Raw genomic sequence first — 22,556 nt, 5'->3', positions numbered from 1 at the left:
TTCTACGTTAAAATATAAGGAATTAAGGATGCTATCAAGAACATAAAGTTCTTGGAGTTGATCTTGGCGCAAACGGCTAGGACACCGCTAAGCCCGACCTATGTACGAGCTGGCAAGGCACATGCGTCGTTTTCTCGCCGTGTGCTGTTGATCCTGAATTCGGACTAGACCCCGTATAATTCCAATCCAAACAGCAGTGTGTGACAACGCGGCTGGCGACCATGACTCAGTGACTCAGCGGTGAGTCACGAAGCGAATCGCATGACTCCAACCACATGACTCCACCGCCAGAGCCAGACTCATGCCAAAGTCCCCATAGTCCTCGAGAGTCATCGATCTATTATTATTCCAGGTCCAAAAACAACAGCTGCATTGCAGTTGGAGACCGAGAGGAAGAAAAACGGCTGATGGAGATGGAGGTAAGAAAAATGTGGGGCGGAACGACGGTAAAACGAGAGAAAGTTTCCTTTCATCTGATTCACCAGGTAGAACAGTTCCCAATTCGGCTACACTATCGTTGACCAGATTCACCATTTCACGTTCGACAAGTCTAGATGCACCGCCCAACACTCGATCGTCGTCCACATTTATCGTTGTACGTGCGATCGACCCGTGAGTTATGATACCACTGTGTATAACTTGGCACAGCCGGCTTCTGTCGGAGCAGCCAGAAAACCACGCATTTGGGGCGATTTGTCATACCGTAACGACTTAATAGCCATGTCAAGACTCCGGCAGCACCGTTACGCTTTCGATAGAGGTGTTTACGCAGTCTTGCCTGCACAACAAGCTCACAATGTTCCGCGGTACAGAACTGATTGCTTAAGACGTAAACGGCGGAAAGCATGGTAAAGGCGTAGCCTTCGATGTTCACGAGTATGAATAGAATCTAGTTTACGCGCTTTGATGGAGCACAAATGAGCTGCCGCTACATGAAAGCCAGATAAACTTGTTCAGTTTTCTAAAGGCGGCGGAACAAAGAACAGCGGCAAGAGAAACAACAGTTGGTGGCAAAATATTTAACCCGCGAGTTGCTGGGGGGGGGGGGCGTTAAACGCCCCCACTTTTTTCGCCGGGCCATAGCATAAAAACGGCGCGCCGCAGGCGCGCCAAATTTTGGGTACCTGTAGGGAATTGATTGAAGTTTATTGTGACAAAGTTTCAAAAAAAAAAATCGGTCGGAAAATTTTTGAGATATCGAGGCTTTAATGATTTCTGAGTTTTCGACCAAAAACGGCATATGTTCAAAAAATCATATAAAATCACAGAATAGACATACAGACATGCCGCAAACGCCATTAGACTGCCAATACCATGAACAATCAAATGGCTATCTTCGATTATTGATTATCGTTCCGCATTTTCCAAAATCTTGAACTGAATCTTGGCAATTTATCGTGACTACTTCACGACCATGATATATGCATTTCTTAAATTGAGGTTTTTGAGCCAAACACGTACACATATGATAAAATGAATGTGACCATCGTGTTCTACGCCCCAAATTACCCATAAAACATGTGTCACAGGCTGCGAATATCAGTTTTGATTTTCGGGCATATGTGCCTACCCGGTTGACCTGACCTTGACCCTGACCTATGCTTGATTGACCCCTACATGGAGCTGACACTCTTGTAGGCCTTATATGATGGATTGTGCACCGTTTTAAGTACGAGAGGCGCCCATTGCGAAGTCCTGAAGTCCATGCTACTGAAAGCCCGATTTCAGGTGTTTGACCTGACCTTGACCCGACCTGTGACCTCAAAATTCAACTTTGAAGTACTCATCTGAAGCGTCTCGTCGCGTTCTTTCGTTTGCCGCCTCGTGCGTTTCGCTGCGCCTATTGGTTCTCGAGTTATCGGCTGGGGGCGTTTAACGCCCCCCCCCCCCCAGCAAACGGTGGGTGGCGAAATACCCCAGCAACTGCCGGGTTAAGTTAATGAGATTTTGTCTGGTTTTAACTCTGATATTGCTGAGTCCTTTACAATTTTAAACAAATGCTAAGAAAATAAAGTGAAATAAAACAGGTTCATTTGCCGAAGAAGGACATTTAAGCCAGCCTCTGTGTAACAGAAAACCACGTCATGCATGCATCAGCAAGTATACTTGCTCCACGACGTATACGTCGTGGTGTGCTAATGCAATCAACCCCATGCTGTTCAGTCAACAGCCGGACAATGCGAGCCTTGTACGGATAGGCGCGTCATACGACGTGCAGCAGGCAGCGGACCGATGCGATGACGAATGGTTCGTGAGCCTGCGCCGTCCCGCGGGACGGGGGAGCTCGGTCGGTAAGATCTGAGAGGCCGAGTGCGCGGTGTCGGCCCGGCCCCAGGCGGAGCTAATGCCCCCCTGCGGCGGCGGCGGCCGGGTCAGGCCCGACCTCTGAGCCTCGCAGGGCCGCTCTCACATCTCGTTAGATTATCATTTGCTCAATCATTCATCTTCGAGCAAACGCGCGCCGGGCCCGGTGTCTAAATGAGCGTCATGAGATGATAACTGGTGGTTTTTGCACGCGGATACAAACACTGGCGGCGCTTTTTATTCATTGACGACGGTGATTAACAGTGTTTTTGTGGTTGAATGCTAATGCAGGACTTGTGCTTACTCTGAACAGTCTGAAGGATCTGCTAATTGCACTGCCAAGGATGAGCGGGCTTGGTGTCGGTTTGATTTCGGCCAGCTGTTCATCCACCATGGGCACTGGAAATCTATTACTAAGCGTACTGTGAGATACCATGCTCTCCGATATGCACAGTCATATCAGAAGGCATATAGGGTCTGCAACTGCACTGAACTTCTCGGTGCACCGATTGCCTTCAATCGCTCTGACACAATCGGAACTGGTGCGCTGCGTATGGAGATCGACCGCGATCGACACTGATCGTCCGGTAACGGGGCAATCGTGACCGGCGCCGGAGACGCAGCTCGTTACCGACCAGGCGTGCGCTGCGCTGCGCCGTTTGTATGCATATGCGCCACATGTGAATCACTGGCGCGCCTCTGATACGGGGCTGGTGAGCCGCTCTGCACGGCTGCCATCTGGAAGGACCGGGAGCGGCCGCTCCAGGTGATGGATACCGGCCAGGGGAAACACGCGCCGAGAGAGAGGTACAAATCACCGCCGACAAAATCGTGCGCACATGAGCCGCTTTGGATGGAGATCACTGGATGAACGTATCAATTTGTGTCGATTAGTCCAGCTGCGTGAGCTCCGAAGGGCTGCATAAGGGCTGAGAACTGCAAGCGCTTCGTGGATTGTTCATTAGGTACTTGAAAGAGTCGCATGATAAATTTCAACATAAAAATACAAATTAAGTGACCAGATGCATATTTATTTTTGCGCCATGTTCAGAGAGGAATGTATGAATGCATTAGCAACAGTTTCAATCTTTAAACAATAACTATTTTGTCAAAGCAATCTGTGATAAGCTTTAGCATCAAATGTATGTAATTAAATGTATGCATCACCTGACTATATTAAATGTAACATACGTACATTATAAAACTATGAAATAACCAAAGTAGTTTAATCACACTATACGTTTGTTCAATCGTTATTTGCATCCTGCATTCCCCGGAGGTTATATCCCCAATTTATATCCTCATTTGCTTATCAATCTGGCTAAATTGGCAGCATTGACGTCACTTAATTTTCCCAGACGATTGACAAATGTGAAATGGAATCCTAAGTGAGATATCTCGGACTGCTGATTTGTGATGTAACAACTTGACAAACATCAAAGGATCAATATTATGCAATTAGATCAGAATCCAGTGGTCTCACTAGCAGCATCGTAGGCATCTAATATTAGCCCACGACGGCCTGCTATCGTAAAAGAGCCATTAATTACAGTCCCATGAGGTCCTCCGAACGTGCCGTGATGCTAAATCAAGGCGAGGCGCCCAGTCCGACCAACATTTGTAATCTTTTCGTAGCCAACGTGTAAATCATCTGCCCACAGTGGAATCGGTCCAAATTAATTGGCGCACCTCAGTCAGGTCAGGTAGTGAGCAACTGGCAACGGCGTTTCAATCACAGGCCGGTTTTCACTGGGATCGGCAATTACTCTCGGGTCCTTCAACCGGACTAATCACGGCCTCTGATGGACACACCGAGGTACGCGCTAATCACGACAGAGGAATCACGCAGGGACTGCAGGTGAACGCAGTCGGGGACGATATTATCTCCGTGTTAGCGATTATCAGCGCTGCAGATAAACTTTCCTCGAATGATGTGTGATTGACGACCATTGGGGAATTTCTGTGTAACATCAGCACAGACTTATTTCCGAGGCCAAAGACCGGCTTGAAGCGCCATTGATGCGACGCTTGTAGGCCGGAACATTTTCATGAGACCACCAAATGACGACCGTGATACAAGCTGCCCGCGTCTCAGGAGTAGCCCTTTACGCATGGCTCTCAATGTCCACGGAAGGTGTCAAAATACCGTTTGGGAGAGGACTGTATGTTTGCTCATCCACGATACATACCTATTTGAAAGCGAAACAGTTGCCTCGATAGAATAAAGATCGCAATATGTCATTTCAGCTTCAAAGTCATGCCTAAGTGAGCTGTCCTAGGAAGTAGGAGGGTAAACATATTTTCAGCCCAATGAAAAATACCAATTTCGTTTGATGTGTTCTTTCCCGTTAGTCGGGTTATGTGCGTTAAATCCCGTGCACAAAAAGCTCTTTCAAGTCTGAGCCCACTTGTGTGTGGAATAAAGAAACTGGAACAGGCTCGACGTCACCGTTGTAGTTTTCCCGGAGGTGCCCCAAATAAACTGCCTAGTATTTTAGCCTTTAATAGCCCACGTTTCCAGCCCGTAGCGTTATCTCCGGTTTCACAGCCCGGCGTTACAGCCGCCTGCGTTCGGAGACGGAGACAGCGAGACAAAGCGGGCGGTCCGACCCTTTCTGGCGGGCCCGCCGTCCAATCGTGCGGGCATTTCCCTAACAAAGCGGGCCGGCTCTGAACCCGCATAAACGGCCACTAATGAAGATGCCGGTCCGATGGGACCCGACGTCCCACCGGCCGCCTGTCGGGTCGGCCCCAGGTCGGTGGAGCGTGAGGTTCGGCCCGTATTCACGGACAGGACTCGGCACAGCGGAGGTGTGGGTCGGACTAACTGGCGGCGCGAGCAGGATTCACGGATAGGATTCGGCACAGCAAAGGGCCACTCCAGGGTTATCAGTTCACACCCCCCAGAAGGCTGAACTGTGAACGCAGAGGGCTGCCATGCTGCAATGTCGCTGTCTTTTTGCTGCTTTGCGAATGCGAGATCAGAACCATCGTTGCATAACAAACAATATATGAGGCGCAATATTATATCCGGTGACCGCAAATCTTATCGCTGATCCAGGAATGGATATCAATGCAGCGCGATCAAACCATCCCGGATCTAGTACCGAAACTTCATGGTAATCGAACCGTATGCGTCGAGACTTCAGGGGGACATATTCACGGAAATAGGCGAAACGCATGCCAAGTTGACCCGAAAACGTTATGTTTCTTGAGATCAGAGATGATCGCACACCAGACAATATGTAAATCGCTGCTGATATCCAACAAGTCATGCATAAACTTTGCCCAATGCGGCTCAGTGTCCTGTTGGCTTGAATAAGCGATCGCTTCAACAGAAAGCTAATGTTAGAGAGTGACGTTTATAATGACGTTCGCTGTGACATCATGCAGGATTCGGCAATAGGTGTGCACTTATTGAAACAGTCATGAGGCCTTAACGTCGTGTTCACTGATGAGAAAGAGAAAGAGAGAGTGAGAGAGAGAGAGAGAGAGAGAGAGAGAGAGAGAGAGAGAGAGAGAGAGAGAGAGAGAGAGAAAGAGAAAGAAAGAGAGTGAGAGAGAGAAAGAGAGAGAGAGAGAGAGAGAGAGAGAGAGAGAGAGAGAGAGAGAGGGAGAGAGAGAGGAGTAACAGGTAAGAGGGAGAGGAAAGGATAAATCTTGAAACTTTTGATTTATGAAGTTAAATAAAAATGAAATGGGATATCAGCGCACATGTTTGTATTTCAAAATAAGCCAACTCTGTAAATCAAGTTTTGTTGTATTTTTACAGCACATGTACGGGTTTCCTGAGACTTAAACGTTAACTAAAACATTGGAATTACTGGGGCATGATCAAGGCTTTCATCAGGAGGACGTAACGAGTCCAAACTGCGGCGGCAATCTTTCAGGGCGGTCATCAATTAGATCGGCATCGCCCATCACCGCACTAACGGGCGGTTAAATTGTGAGTTGTGCCCTATATACCGCCGCCGTCGTGAAGCGCATTCCACCTGCGGTTAGCTCGGCGAGGTTGCGGTTCATCCCAGCCGTGAGGAGCAGCCGTCAAGGGACTGGGACGGGTTAATTTCGCCCGTAACTAGCGTCTCTGGCACTGTGATTGAATAGAGCGCCAGTGGCGCGATGGCGACTTTTTACTGTTATAGTTCGCACCATGTGGTTATCTCTAGAGGTGCACATGTAGGTCCACTAATGATGTGTGATTTCACAATCGTCTCGTTCGTTGAAGCCGTGATGAAAGTGCGGGGTGCTGGTCCGGCGGGTGGCCTGTCGGCCGGCCGGCCCCTTCCAAAGTGGCGCGCGGCACGGCACCTCACTGCCGACCTCTGGGGTCGTGACAGTAGCAGCCCGCCATGAAGCTGCTGACAGGCTCCTCGCTGGGCCCGTGGAAAGACCGTGCCCGCCGGCAGCCGGAGCAGCAGACCCGGAGACACGGGATCAGATCTGGTCGAGTTCCCACGGTGGCGCACCGCCCGGCGAACTGGTTCGCAGCTCCACCGATAGATGTCAGTGACAGTCAGCTCAGCAACAGGTGCTCGGGACGTATCGAAGGTCTCCTCGAGGGGTGGTGACACGTCGGTCACAGTCTCCACTCTGACAAATGGTCTCGGCTCAGCACCATTGGTCTAAAATCGCCCACGGTCACCGCGCCGTCTGAAGTGGCTTAATTGGCAGCCGAGACGGTCGGCCGTCACGGTCGAGACCGGCACAAAATCTAAAATAAACACGGCGGCACCGGCGCGTCAGACGCGTGACGAAGCCGCCGCACACACTGCGTCACGTGTGTCACAGCAGCGATAACGACGCGCCGCCGCCGTCCGGGGGTCCGGTGATGCCGGTCCGGGGGGTCGTCCCCCTACTCCACCACGAAATCCGCCGCCGCCCCCTCCCCTATCCTCAACACCTCAAACTCATTGGGCGGGCTATCAGAGCACTGCTGTGATATCTGAAGTTTTAACCCTCCACTGTCAACGCTACGAAAGCTCTAGATCCAAAATAAGCTGCACAGCAATGAACGCCGGCCGTGCCGCGTTATCTTAACAATTTAAAAAGAGGAGAAAAAAGATCACTGGGTGTAGGTACTGCCGTGACAACGAATCTCTTCGATCTGTCAACAAGGGGATATGAAGGTGTGGGTTCGCTTACCATAAACCCTTGCTGTTCTGCGAAATAAGGCGGGTGAATAAAGACACAAGCTTTTGAAAGTGGGTGAAATAAATGCAAATGATCATTAAGTGCCGTAAATTACGCCAAATAGTTAGACATTATTTAAATATATAATAGAATGATGCCAAGAGAATGTACCACGAATTAGGCATGCAAAGGCAGTGTCTTAATTAAACAAACCCTTTAGATGAACACATTTGACTGATGTTAGTTAGCCTGCTACAGTATCTTCCCCGCAACGCTTACGCAAATGGACAAAATATTCAAGAGGAACCATTACAGGTGTAAAAGTACGTGCTTCCATTGTGTTCAATTTTAAAGTTCTCTGTGAAATTATTGTCATTAAAGCATTTCTGAAGCAATTGGCTTGTGTGGTTCTGAGAGGTTAGCTCGTACAGGTTACAAATGAAACCGACATCTCCACCAAACTGGAGCAACAACGACGTAATTTGCATACCAACGTGATAATGCAAGCCTAAAAATGGAACGCATTGTACCATTGAATTAAATAAGTCTTCTGCTCCAGGTCCATTCAATTACACGAACAAACGTCCAGCTTCATAGTCCAACTAAGACAGTTCGCGAGCTGTCGCAACTCGCAGCCAAATCCAAAGCTGAAAGGCGCTGCATTTCCTCCAATCTCCTGCGTCTCTCTCACCGATCCGCCATTTGCACCACATTTGCCGGAATAATCAGCCCGCTGGAAGGTGGCGCCAGTGACCCTGGTGACCTTTGGCAGATCCCCGGGCCACCGCGCGTCGCCTGCTCCCTCCCACTCAGACGATACGCTCACGGGCGCAGAGTCGTTGTGTCAGCGTCGTCGGCGGCGGCGCGACATTCCTGGCGCTCCGCGGCGGTGACGCACCCGTCGGCGTCGACGTCGTGTGGGCCACGCCGCGTCGGCGCCTGGGCCGCGCCGAAATAGCCACACTGGCGACGGCCCGGCGCAGGGGAGGGGACGTTAGAAACGTGACCGTGACGTGGCCGGCCCCAGTTCGTGTGACGGTGATTCGGGCCGTCAGTTGATCCATCACGGTGACCAAAGCGAGCGCATTGAGCGCGCGCACCGCGGTGGCAGTCCGCGTCCCTCCACGGAGCGGCTGGGTGTGGCGCAGCCGGCGCCGCCGCCTCAAACCGCGCTGTCATAGCGCACGGGCGCGGCGCGCGCTACTGAAAGGTTTCATTAGAGCTCCAGGGCGGTCCGGGCCGCTCCGTCAGGCACCGCCAATTTGTCCGCTGGCTGCTTTGTGCGCCTCCGTGGCTCGCGGACAGGACAATCGGAGCCGATAACATCAACGGACGCCCTGTGGGGCCTCCCATCGGCGCTCTCAGGCCGCCCTGTAAGGCCTCCTCCCAGCTCCCATGCAGGCCGCCCCTAGACCCGGGCGCCCTCTCAGGTCAGCTACGGAGCCACGCCGGCGCCGCCGACGGGCGGTGTCGTCTGACAAAATGGGTCGCGTGGGGCACCGCGTGCCATCACGGCTGAGCGCAGAGGCTCCCCATCCCCAGAGGCCCCTGCTGGCGCCACGAACGCCTCCGTGAATCTCGGGATAGCCGGCGCCTGTCAAAGGACCGGCGCGCTCGCATTAACCAGGGCGGACCGGCGCGGCGGCGCCGCTGCCGAAACCCAGTGATTTGCTCCGTAACGACAGCGATCCCTCGTGGGTCGTGTGAGTTGGGATCGGGAGGGCACGGCCGTGACAGTGATGGCGCGCGGTCGCCTCTCTGTGCAGGCTCGGCACCGGAGCGATGGCGGCTAGACGGTGACGGTGAAGGATGTCCATTGTCCATCCTCGACAGACTGTCCCCTGACGCCGGGCGGTCTCCGTCAGCACCGCTCTGGACAGGCCAGGTCCCATGCAGTGTCTGGCTATCGGTCGATGGAAGATATCCCGAATACTGCCCTTTGAGTCATTTTCACAGTGGAACGCCAAACATGGTCACTAAGCAAGGATGCGATCGTTTCGTAACACACTGGGCTGAATTCATGCCGCAGCTATTCGTCGAACCGTTTCAATATAGAAGCAACAGGAGCTGCATCACTCAGCTGGATACAGTGACAACTTTAAACCCTGCGACACCACGTTCCAATCAACCAATCACCCAGCCTCCCCACCGCTCCTGATCACCCGAACAGACCCGATCGGTCCGACCTGACCTGCGCGGCCACTAATGACCGACCCGACCGGCCCCGGCGGCACCCTATCGGCGCCGATCGGCCGGGCGCGTGCAGTCGAGAGCGGCGCGGCGCCACGAGCCGGCCGGCCGCGTGCTCTATGGACGGCAGGCGCTGATAACGGTGGCCCCGAGCGGCGGCAACCCGATCCCAGGATAAAGGGCTCGCCAGCGCGCCGCTGACGAGGTCGTGAGCATCCTTTCAGCGGATTAAATCGGCACGAGCCGTGGCTAGCGGTTAGTTCATTATGACAGGGCATGAGTGGTTTCACTGCATGAGTCGTACAAGGAGATATTTCTCTCGTTTTTTTTTTAGTTTGTCTAAATGATATCTCGCAGTCATAAGCGCAATCAACATTTTTAGAGATCTAGTGCAGTGACCCATAAGTGGTATCATTACGCTTAATTGAACAATTATACCGCTTCATTATTTATTCCGATTTCATTCTGATGAAATAATATCCTGCAGTGTTTATGGCTCCCATTATACGGCGCACGTCTGACATGAGGCGCCGGGCCGGCGGAGGAGCCCCGTCCACTCTGAGGAGCCCGGCGGAGGAGGACCCGGTCCACTCTGGGTGCTGTCGGCCCCAGCGGCCTCCGCAGCGACCTTGCGGTGCCGTCTGGGTCACCAGGTCATCGGTCGTGTCGCGCCGCCGGTGACACGCCGCCGACGGCCTCATAAGGAGCACGGTGCCGCGTCGAGACGCCCCGCCGGAGACAGAGACCGGTAGGCGCCGGTGGGAACCGGAAAGGACCCTGAAGGACCCTGGAGGACCTGATGTAGCCCGGAGACCGGTGAGCAGAGTGGTGAGCCTGGAGAGCCTGGGGACTGCTGAGTATGCCGCCACCACGACTTCTGACGGAATCATCATGCATTTGTTGAACATTATGTTGAAGCTCAGCGTTCAGTCCGCCATGGGTAATATCAGTGATGCAATGGTTACCAACTTTGTTTAATGTTTTTACTCTTGACATCTAGGCGCGGAATCTCTGTTTGATCAAGGAGGAGCTCACATTCACCTTAACCGGCGCAGGTATTCAGACGCCATACACAATCAACAGCTCCGAGTACACGAGCCGGCCAGTAAAATACGATCACCCGTGATATTTCACGCCCGTCTGACTAAATGATAGCTGAGATCTATATGTGGCTCATCATAAATTTACACTAACGACCGGCTGGGCATCATGTGCAGCCCGATTTGGCGGCTTTCCATTCAGACAGCGCGTGCTGCCGGCGATTTCTCGTCACTTATGTTTACCGAGCATGACCGGGTGATACCTTTTCGGCCCGGGCTGGAGTTCGCATCAGACAGCCGCTACCGATGGGATTTCCTATAGGGGTGGCTGATCAGATGTCCCAGCCCGCCCCTCCTCCCATCGGAGCCGCCAGGGGCCTCGGAGGCAGCGGACCATGACGAGAGGTCAGTTTATGAGCCGACGCGGCTGTTAACTACATAGCTTTGTTGGGCGCCAGGCGGCAGGTCACGTAATGAACAGGTCCGGGCGCCTATAATTGTCCGATGACAGCTTTAGTGTCCGGCACAGCTCATTCGCATTCCTGCCGCTCTCGGCGTGGCGTGGCCGCCGCGCCGGTCGGCCCGCTCGTGGTTCACGAGTTCGCTGGGCCCCGCCCCACGCCCCGGACACAGCCCACGAATCACGAGCGCCCCGGCGTCCCGAACAGAGCGCGGTCGTGACCGGCGCCCCAGGGACGTGGTCGACCGGGCGGGGTCCGGCCCGGCCCTGACTCAGCCGTCCGCTCCGGCCCGGCCCCGGCCCTGCCTCACGGGACGGTACGGGTCGACCGGCCTGCCCCCGTGACCCAGCTGACCTCAGCCAGTCGGTACCGCCCCCACGGCACGCCGGGGTCATCGGTACGACCGACCGGGGACGCAACCGGTCCGCTGGTGCTGGGGATAGCGCCGGCGTGACAGACTTTCATCCCTCGGGGTTCAAACGACTGCTAACATGCGGTAACCGAGGTAAAAAGCTGGTCGTGAGAATACACAAGCGCATTCCGAGAGCCATGACGGTCGCGAGGGAGATTTTCATGAGAATTGTCCAGCTGATGTTTGAAAAAACAAACACGATAAAAATCGTGGGCGTCGTTACGCTGTCATTTGGACCATTCGAGCGCCGCTTATTGATAACCAGGAGCAGATTAAGTAACGATTTATTTCCAACAATATAGAAAACCCGACGCTACTTTCTGAATTATTTAATTCAACTTTTCTAGCGGCGCTTCTAAAAAAGAAATGAAATTTAGACGGCCGGCCGACCCCATCAACTTCCCCATCTTCCTCGCTCCTCGGCCTAAAAACGTCTGCTCCAGGCCCAGGAATGTCTCCATCCGCTGTCCCAGCGGCAGTCCTCGTCTGAAGAACATCCCCAGCGCCGTGCCATCAGTTGGGGTCGCCGGGTCACCGGGGCACGCGCTGGGACAAAGGCCGGTTAAGTGGCGGCCCGCCGACCTGTCGTCACTGTCTCGCGTGCCCCCAGTGACGGGGACGGGACACAATGGACCGGCCAGGACCACCGCGAGTCTCCAGACAGTGGCGAGGACGCGTCAGTCGTCCGCAGAGACGGGCGAAGACACGACAGACGGGCCACATGGCGGCCACGGAGTGACAAGGTTACCTCATCTGGGTCGGAATGAAATGGGGCACATATGTTTGTGTGTTGACTGTTGCGGAGCTGAATCATGTTATGCAGCAGTGGTGGCACTGGTGGTGGCTGGACAACCACTGTTTTGTGTGCTTTTGTAAACGTTAGTCATATTTTCCATGTAGAGCATCGCGTGGTAATGAGCATTGCTGAAATCGTGATGTAAAATATCACGCAAGAAGGAAGCCTGAGTAATATTGTTGTCAATTTTCCCTTTATGGAGGAGCACTGCTCAGTCAAGCTTGCTTGGTCACACAGACGAGGAATCTTTCACATTTACGGACGTCACGCTAGTTCAGGGTCGCCTCCAAACCGGCTTTGACAACTATTACCCCGCGTTACCGGGCCAATTGACTGTTGTCCAGTAACGGCCCATCCGAGCGTCTTACCTCGCCGTCCTTCCTGCACTCGGACAAAACTGCACAACGCTCGCCACTGTATCGGCGTGGTGCGGTGGCTGGACGGGCAGTGAGGCGCCTGGCTCGGGTCCGCGATTTATTGGACTTGAATAGCGGGTGATAGTGTAACTCGGCAAGTTGAGGAATGTCATCAGCCCCAGGGGTCCGATTGTTGTCACCCACATATAATACTTTCGACTGAGAATTGACACCTGCTGACGGCTGCAAACAGCGCCGGATGGCACGCAAAGTGCCGCAGATTTACTGCCCACGTAAGACTCCCCGTTACTTACCTTCAGATCGAGATGCGCGATCCGCTTGGAGTGCATGTGCTCCAAACCGCTGAGAATCTGTTTGATGAAGAATGAAGCCTCTGCTTCGCTGAGTCGCTCCTTCTCCGTGACAAACTCGAAGAGCTCTCCGCCGCGGACGCTGCAAAACAAAAACGGAACGTCAGTGAGGGCCGAGCGCACATATCTGCGTGTCACCATTCCGCCAGTGAGTGGCAATACGCTGTCCAATATCAAATGGAGCAGTAGCAGGCACGTGACACAAGACAGTAACGAATGTAAATTAGAGCGCTCGCTCAGCTGCAGATATTTGTATTCATCCCACGCCACAGCTGCGTGTGCACGTACAAGATTACGTTAGACTCCATGTGACGTTCATGCCCGTGACCTGCTCTTGATTCACGCTTATAGAGTTGAGTGCCCAGCGCGGCGCTGAGACCCTTATCCGTTATTTCATTTCACGATGATAAAACCGCAGTGGCGCCGATTTCGGCCGCGATAACTCGTCGCCTGGTTACGGGGCCACTTCACACCCAGCGGTGGCCGCCCTCGCCCTCACTCCTTCTCCCTCGCTCGCCCTCTCCCGCCGCCGCCGACGGGTCAGACCGTGCCGCGTCGCTGACCGCTGACCGCTGAGCGCTGACCACCGCTGACCGGAGCGGACGTGCGGTCATCATGAACTGGATCAGTGCTCTCCTGACGTCGGCGGGAGCCCAGATGCCCTCCGGAGACAGGGCGCTGCCCCACTGAGTGATAGCCGAGAGCCGGCGCGCCGGCCGCATACTGACCGCGGCGGGCTAGCAGGAGAGCGTGCGGTGCTCTTAGATCGCGCTGCATACCGCGGGGATGTAGCTATGCAAGTACGAGGACCGTGTTCCGATAGGGAGGGAGGAAATATAGACGTCGATGTCGAAGCAGAGCTGCTTACTGAATGTTCTGGGTTAAATCGCTAGACTCGTTTCGCAAGCTAGTAACTCTTGAATTTCAAGCAGAAAATCGCGACAGTAGTAAACGTCATTTTGCCATTTACTGCGCTAGTCGGCATCATTATGGATCTAAATTCATTCGAAAGGCATGCTCACTAGCCACTCCAGTATGTCTTGCATTCAGCTCAGGCTGCACCCGTTCATGCAGCGGCCCTGCCGGCCGGCCGGCGGGCCACACCCGGGCCGTATCGGCCGGCTCGGTAGCAATCGCGCCGCTGCGCCTACTGATTAATGTCGGCCTCTGTTCTGTATCGGCCAAACAACTTATCATTTGAGCCGGCCGCACAATACCCGACCGCACCGCGCTCAGAAGATCGGTAGGTGCAGCGGCCCTCAGGTGCAGAGAGCTGAAGTGCTACCGGTGCCACTGCCACTATGCATCGTTCTGGCTATACAATTTCAAAACTATGTCAGAGATATAGTTATTTGCAAATCCATGGGGGGGGGGGAGAAGTGAATAAAAACGAACCTGTATTTCACAGATGATTTTTCTCAACGAATTTGATTTGATTCCGAGCGTGCAAAGGTAGACCTGCCTTCATGGATGAAGCCCAATGAAACGCTTTTTGATGACAAACTAATGACGAGTTGGCTGACGTGTTGCGGCTGAAAAAGAGCGTTCAGTAGAAAAGTTTTACGTATAAAAGTATTTTGTTATGTTGCCATCTGCTTTAGAACTTGAAAGGCATCGTGGACTTTTTTGTCACACCATTTTAGAGAGCGAATTCCCCCAACGAGCGCCTGCGCCTCCGACCTGGCGTGCGGTCGGGGGTTCCCGTGACCCGCGTGTCGTCCTCTCAAATCACCGGCCGATAAGGTCCATTTCGAGTGGGCCCCTGGCAGATAGGGCATTGTTCTGTCTCGCTCGCTCCGATCAGCTCCCATGCCGCGGTGAGCAAACGAGGTCAGGCGACCCGTCCACCGCAACAGCCCTGTCGCTACAGATAACCTGACGTGTCCCTGCGGGTTCACCCGAGGTTGCCGAGGGTCATGACAGGTCAACCGGGCAGGACCCCGGCCTGGCTCCCATGCCAGTCATCCAACCAATCGCTAATGATAATTGTTGGATCATGTAACGATGCGTTGCGCTGATACCGGTCATTAACGGTTGGCCGGACTCACGAGGCTGTCCGCACGCTGGCCGCGGCTGACGGGGATGGCGCACTGCTTCCACTGACGGCGGCAGCTTCAGCAAAGGACCGCAGGTCCAGGACAGCATCAGCTTGGATATTGAAAAAAAATCGTTCAAATGACGCACCGAGGCAGCTTTGCTGACAAACTATGTAGGCCGCAGTTTTGCAGACTGACTACGGAGAATTCGAAAAGAGTTGGGTGCATTGCATCGGCTTGTCCACACCTCCTGAAGTCCTTGCACTGTGATAAACATTGAGAATCCCCACATCTCAGACTGCATAGTCTCTCATTGCACCTCCATCACAGCGCTGTACTTCGAGCGGCCCGAACACAACGGCTCGGCCCTCAGCAGCAAAGCGCGGCGACGAGCATCCCGGCTCACGTCCGCCTGCCGGAGGCGCTCCATTGGCGTCCGAGAGACACCGGTCAGCGCAAGGCCGCGCAGTGGAGCCGGCGGCCTCCGCGGCTGGCCCAGTGCAGGCGCTGCAGGTCCGAGTCGGTCTCCAAGCCGGTCCGAATGGGGCTGGATGGAACGGCTCATACGGGTCTGTGCTCTGCATGCTGCAATGCTGGAACAAGGATGGTAGATCTGATGCCGAGATTGGTTGTGTGGTTTGGTGTGTTGTCAAAACTGTCTATCTGTGAAGACAAATTACAAACGAAGCAAATTGGCTGAAAATACTTGCATGTTACGAAATTTGCCCGCGAACTATAAGTGAAGCTGAAAAGCTGCACCTGAAGATCGTGTCACTGGAAACGACGCATATATAGCGTCATGGTTTGCCAGCCTATCAGAGATTCCCGAGACAAAGAGCTGGCGCATCGCCTCAGCCGGCACGCTATATTTGTAAACTCCGTCGAAACGACCCGGTTCACGAAATCATGGCCCGACGTGAGCTCCTGGCAAGGCGCGGCTGGCAGACAGCCAGTTTCCGGTCATAGAGATCCGTGGACGGCCAGGTCAGGGGATCGGCCGGCTCCGCAGGTTGATCTGCGCAGCCCGAGCCAAGGCTGGATCAACAGGACCTCGGTGACCTCAGGACTCGGTCCTCTGAGAAGTGCTCTGAGTGAGCGATGCTCCGTGACTGCGGACGGCATGGCGAAGAGCTGTGAGGTCAGCAGCGGCACCGGTGGCTAGGCGGCACCGACAGAATCTGTGCCTACTGTTAACCCGCGCGGGGCTGGGGGGGGTAAATTTTACCCCCCCTCGCGAATTTTTGCGATATCTCAAAAACGGCGGCGCGCAGCACCGCCAAACTTTCAGTACCTTTTCTTACATCAATTTGACACGTTCCCTGAAAATTTGAGCGAAATCCGTCGGAAAATTTTTGAGAAATTGACGTTTTAGTGACGTCATGTTCGCCATTTTCGCCTCAAAAACGGCAAAAGTTCAAACGCCGCTAACATCTTCATTTTTAAAGGAATCAAGACGTAACAAAAAAGGTTATGCGTAATTTTACTTTGTCTATCAAATGGCTATCTCGGTTTTTTGAAAATTTTGGATTTTGGCCTAATTTTTTTCAAAAAACTGACTTTTTTGGATAAATCATTATAAAATCCAAAACTTTGAGTCTATCGAAAAAACCGGAATATATGTCAGAGAAGTGGTCTATGTGCACCTACATACCAAATTTTAGAAGAATCGGTTCTAAAATGTGGGAGTTATTCAAAATTTTATGACGTCACGACACACAAAATTTTTGAAAAATGACTTTTTTTGAAGTTCTAGACCTCGTACGGAAACAAAAATAGCACCATTCGATTCGCCGTGAAAAACTGCATCAGATAGACACCTTTTTAGGCCTTAACAACCAACTTCAAAATTTGACCTCACTTGACCTGACCTTGACCTGACCTCGACCTGAAATTCATCCAGAGGTGGTCCATATCACTTATTGAGTGTGCCTATTGAATTCTATGAGTAAAATGACCCATAAAACATGTGTCGCACATGCCCTTTTCTATATTTTGTTTTTTGGTGACCTGACCTGACCTGACCTGACCTTGACCTTGACCTCTGAATGATATTGTATGCAACGAATATTGTCTTGGTAGCCTAAGAACACGTTTTGGGCGATCAGTCTCAGTCCATGACTCCATTCTTCGGCAACTACGGTGCAAGGCCGATACTGTAGAAACTTGCAATTTGTACCCTTGACCTGACCTTGACCTTGACCTCAAACTTTAAATTAAGTACATGTTTTTAGTAGTTCGTGATGAGAGCTTTCGATTAGCGTTTGAATTTTCCAAATCGGACCATTAGTTCGGGAGATAACAGGGGGGGTAAAATTTACCCCCCCCCCCCCCCCAGCCCCGCGCGTTCGGCTGGAGACCCCAGCCCCGCGCGGGTTAATATCCACCCGTTTACCCTGCGGCGTCCACTGCTCCCCCTGACCCGGCCCGGCATCAGTCCGCTGTCGGTCGCCAGGCAGGCCCAGAGCGCCGCGCTCGTGCCGCGCGGCAATCGCAGCGCAGTGATGGCGATCTCGGCGCGCTGGTGCGGCAATGCCGACGCGGACGTGCCGGGCCGGCGGCGACGGGGCGCCGCCTCCCGCCGGCCCGGCCCTGTCCGACTCCGTTGACTAATGCTTCGTGACGCGGCTCGGGCCCCATGACACGGTAGCCGCTGCAGTATGCACGGCCCGTACCCCATCAGGGCTGACCGGCGACCTCCGACCCCGCCCGCCGGCTCAATGGTCGTCGATTGCGGCGCGGCGCATACGGCACACGGCGCTCCAGATTCGGCGGCGTGTCGTGGCGCGGCCGGGGCGCCAATTTCGCCGGCTGACAGACGCGGACAAAGCGGGTGGCCGATACGGGCGCCCGCTCCAGTCAGCCGCCCAGCCCCTCCCCCTGCGACCTTGCGCGGCACCGATCGAAATGGGTCACCCCTCGACGATCGACCGGTGGGCCTCGTTGCGACTGGGTGAGTCAGAATAGAACTCTGCTCGCCGTATCACCTCCATTTGGCTGTTTGGAAGCTGTTTGGTCTAATTCTATAGCGTTTCAATACCGCGGGCCGTGTGTGCTAGTGTGTGTGTTTTCGTGTGTGCCCAGTGCGTGTGAATGCTATGTGTGCGCCCGACATTGGCGCGCCCGACTCGCAGGAAGGCCGGCCCGGTATCTGAAGCTGCCAGTTTACAGCGCACACCGGACGCTGTCAGTGGGCCGTGGCACCGTCGGAACTCGGCGAATGGTGCCGTTTTTACATCGCACTCGGTATAAGGTCGAGGTCACTCAGTCTGACTTCTCACCGTCTCTCTCCGAAGCGTTTCGGCGCAGCCTGATCAGCTGCAGCCCTCACTTTCCCACAGTTCTCTAGCTACTCTGCATGCTAATCCCTCCCAATATCCAGTAGCTGTCGGCGACACTGGCCACCTGTTACCCCAAGTGTCCACTCTTCATTCACGCAATCAGGCATAGCCGGAATTCCCTGGCGATTTGATCATTTATCACATTTACAACGGCTTCAACAGCATTGCTTGGCCGCTCCTCGATAGTCAAACACTACATCACTGGACTGCAGGCGTCGCGGCTGAGCTGTTTGGACTGCTCCTCGGACAAGTGACATCAACAGGCATGACAGGCACGTTGCAACAATGCAAACGAACTGGGCAATAGCCAGTAGACATCCTGTGTGCCCAGGGACAACATGGCACCCGACTGCGAGACGGGAGAGGCAGAGGTCTGGGCCGGCGCGCCCGTCGGCGGCGCCGGGGCGACCTGCGGCGACCCGCCCTCGCCGTTCGCCTGGGAACGAGCACGCCGAACGGGCCGAACGCGGCCCGCTTACACGGTGATTACCTGTGACGAACGGAGCCATTCACCAATCCAAGCACGGACCGCGCCGGCCGCGAATTAAAACAAATCCCCACACACGTCAGAAGGCACTGCAAACGGGCCGAAACGCTCATTACGTGAAAACATAATGGCTCGCCGACATTAATAATGGTCGTAAACGCGATCAGATAAGCGCACTATGACTTGCCGCGTTCAGGAATCGGCCAGGGAGGCATTGCAGATGGCCGGAGGAGTCGGCCAGGCGGCTTATGCACTGACAGCTGCTTATCAGAGCTCATGCCACCGTGCTGCATTCACTACTCGCTCCCCGGGTGGGTAAACTCTCCAAATGAATGATCTTATGAACATAGAACTGTTCCTCGATATTTAGCGATCCTTTGAAAGCTAAAACTTTACCACTGACATGACATGCGTCCGATGCAGACAGCGGGGTGACAGAAGCCCGTTCGGGGGCTTCCGGGCCCGTTCCGCTCACGAAGTACCACTTTCTACGGACACCGCTGGCAAAAACGGCCGGCAGCTTGCTGACGACTTTTTATACAAGGTCGGTTACAAAACGACCTGATATGACTGCTGCTGCCGAACGCACCGGTACCGCCAGATCCCTGTCACCAGGCCGGGCCGCAGGGCTGAGAGAGGATGCAATGAGCTGCTGCAGCAATAGGCTTTGATAGAGCTATCTGTAGCTGAGCTATGGTCTTTGATGGAGTTACCAATGCATCCCATCATCTGCTTATTTACAGGGTTCCTTATTTAGGAGTCGTGGTAAAAATGACATCCATAAAGAAGAATAAAACAAGAAGACAGCAGTGAACGATATCATTTTCGTTGTTTAGGTATGGTGGAGCTCAAGAAAAGGGGAAGGCCTGCCGATCCTGCCTCTTGCCGCAAAACTATTATGATGACAACTGGCGCTAAGTCTGTACAAAAATGTAGGACCGACGCGCGGCCGAGCATGTGAACATTCAACACCTCAGTCAAAGAGACCTCAGAGACCCCCCAACCCGACAGTCAGAGGTCAGTATCAGGACAGGAGCAGGTCACTGTGGCTGTCCCGAAACGGCAACCCGCTCACTGCCAGACAGGTCACAATAGACGGTCTGCTCCCAACAGGCCAAGAAGACGAGCGGCACGACCACCTTCTGACTCCGCTGACTCACATCTATTTTCATCAGAACTTTCAGTTGCAATACAGCCGCTCCTTTTATGTAAGATACGGCTGAATACATGACGCGTTCTCTCGAATTCAACAACCATGAGTTATGTGTACAAATGTCGACATGTATCGGGCTGGACAAGATTCAGGAATTTGAGGGTTGGCTCACCGTCGACGGACCAGACTGCTAGGACCGGTGAAGGTAGCTAAGGTATGTGACCAGTAGCACGCTGACCCGGAAGCCACGAAGCTCGCTCGCTTGGAAGCCACGGTCCCATCCACACCTGGGCCAGGTTCCTGGAACCCCGGATCTGGAGAGGTGAGCAGGATTTCAATGCAGTGTAGTCCAATTATCGTCGCGTTGTCAGGTATTTTTGTGTTCGATACGGCTGTGACGCAACCTGCGCATCTGCGCGATCCCCTCGGTGTATTGAAGCAGAGATGGCGCGATTGGACGAGTTCTTGTGAACACTGCAACACTGGAGAGATGCTCCCCAACGACCGGTTCGAGGGCGATCGGGCTTTGATGGGTCGTTACGCCTCTCCCCTTCTCTGTCGTACCGGGAACTGATACCGCTGGTCCCCATCCACCGCTAGGCTGGGAACGGACTCCCAGAGACCGTCGTGCCGGGCTGGGGACGGTCTCCCAAGGACCGCCGCGCCGGCCCACCCCAGTCTGCGCCGGTCGCTCGTGACCGGCCCCACCGGCGAGCAGATCGCGCTGAATTGGCCGAAATTACCGGCCGCTAATGAAGATGACGGCACCGCCTGCGGAGGCCGGCGCACGCAGCGTTCCTCCACGTGCTGGCTGGAGAGAGCGAGGGAGGGCGAGCCGAGTCCACCTGCAGCCGCACAGCTCGTAAACTCTCCGTACCGGCCCGGCTCCGCGGCGGCCCTGCTCCACTGCTCTGCTCAGCCGCCTGACCCGACCAGGTGACCCGAACACGGAGCCGGCCGGCCGGCATTTGTATGCCTGACCACGGCGACCGCCTCCGCCGAACCACAAATCGTCTCATCGGCCCTAATTATTCGCGGCGTTTGGCTGCACTTAACCGTGCGGTCGGGCCGCGCGGCAGGAGCGGTGGACTGCCTCGGGTTCCCACTGCGTACGGTGGCGGTGTCCGCAATGGACTGTGATGGCAGTCGTTGAGTGTGACGCAGCTCGATCGCACCCACTGCCGTCCATCGGGTCGGGTCACCGGGTCAGGCGAATGCACTAATCAGCGGCACACGCGCGCCACCCGACCGCCGCTCGCGCTCACCGCTAATTAAATCACAGTCGCGAGCCGCGACCTTGGTTGACCTCGCGTGACCCGCGGCCGAGCCGCGCCGCCGCCTACTGGAGAAAGTACCAGAAGAATGGACCCTTCTTGCGGCGGACGACAAATGGGTGCGCCGGCTGATGGGGTGGTAGTTTAAGCGCCGAGCCGCCCGCCCGGAGTCTAGTGCCTCCGGTGGACGATGTCGAGCCAGGGATGAAAGACGAATGAGAGACGCGCGGGCCGAGGTTCTCTCCCAGAAACGCCTTCCGCAAACGGGAGAAACGCAGACAGCCCTGATGACTGCTATTTTCTCTCAATTATGAGCTCTGGGCGGAGCGACGGAATACTAACGACCACACCGGTGCGCGAGTGATTCGATAATCTGGCCAATGGCAGGGATCGGCGCCGTGTGAGAGCTGCTACTGTGTGTCCGATTAGCGAGGTACTTCGGACTGATCGCTGCGGGAGAAACTGGGTCCGTATCGGTCACTGTTCCGAGGACAGGTAGGATCCGAGAGACGCTGATACATCACAGGCCGACACGCATCATTAGCTAATGATCTGACATATGAGCCGTGAGATAAGTGCAGATAAAATGACTCATTGATATTGGTTGACGGCTGACGCAAACCAATATAAACGGGATGCAATACTAGTTAATCACTGATATGCTGAGTCCAATGAAAGCTTGTTGAGACATGCTCATCGCATGATGAGCCACAAATGACGATAATGCGTTTCTTCTTTTGTCGATAATGTGTTAATGTGTTTCTCCTTTTGCGTTTGCCGGTACTATTGATCTCCATTCTCCGCTAAACGTAGATTGTTCATTTCCAGCAAACATCACTCCTTCAGTGCCAGGAGGTTAGTTCTGGGAACGATGACACCCCCAATCCCCATGCCGCCATCGTCCGCGTCTGGTGTAAACAGAATGTCTCTGTTAAAAATCAGTTCCAGTCCACCGGAAGCCACTCGGCTGTTCAGACAAAGAACGGGGAGGCCCCGAACCGGCAGCCAGCCACTCTGAGGAGACGACACAGTCGGGAGTCAGCGCCAGAGAAAACAGAGTGCATTCTCCGGGAGTTGGGAGGCTGCTGTCACCCGACGAGACCCAGCCACTCACGGCCAGACGTGGAGCGAATTCGTCACTCGCCCCCGGTGGATGCTTCCCCGTTAATCTCACAGACGCTGACAATCTAGATCCTAGCTTCACC

General features: G+C 54.2%; 1 protein-coding gene across 8 annotated transcripts in view; it reads right to left on the bottom strand.

Moving 5' to 3' along the window:
* The window catches only part of LOC122377922 (death-associated protein kinase dapk-1-like), a 164,856-nt gene that overhangs the window by 90,529 nt on the left and 51,771 nt on the right, over positions 1-22,556 (bottom strand). For all 8 annotated transcript variants that reach the window (XM_043358524.1, XM_043358529.1, XM_043358522.1 and 5 more), the window contains exon 3: positions 13,007-13,145. In XM_043358524.1, coding sequence (XP_043214459.1) covers positions 13,007-13,145 — 139 coding nt within the window. The remainder of the gene's footprint in view (positions 1-13,006; positions 13,146-22,556) is intronic.

This window comes from Amphibalanus amphitrite, unplaced genomic scaffold (assembly GCF_019059575.1).
Source record: "Amphibalanus amphitrite isolate SeventyFive unplaced genomic scaffold, NRLGWU_Aamphi_draft 000052F_arrow, whole genome shotgun sequence".
Classification (NCBI taxonomy): Eukaryota; Metazoa; Arthropoda; class Thecostraca; order Balanomorpha; family Balanidae; genus Amphibalanus; species Amphibalanus amphitrite.
This window is presented reverse-complemented; position numbering and strand designations above follow the sequence as displayed.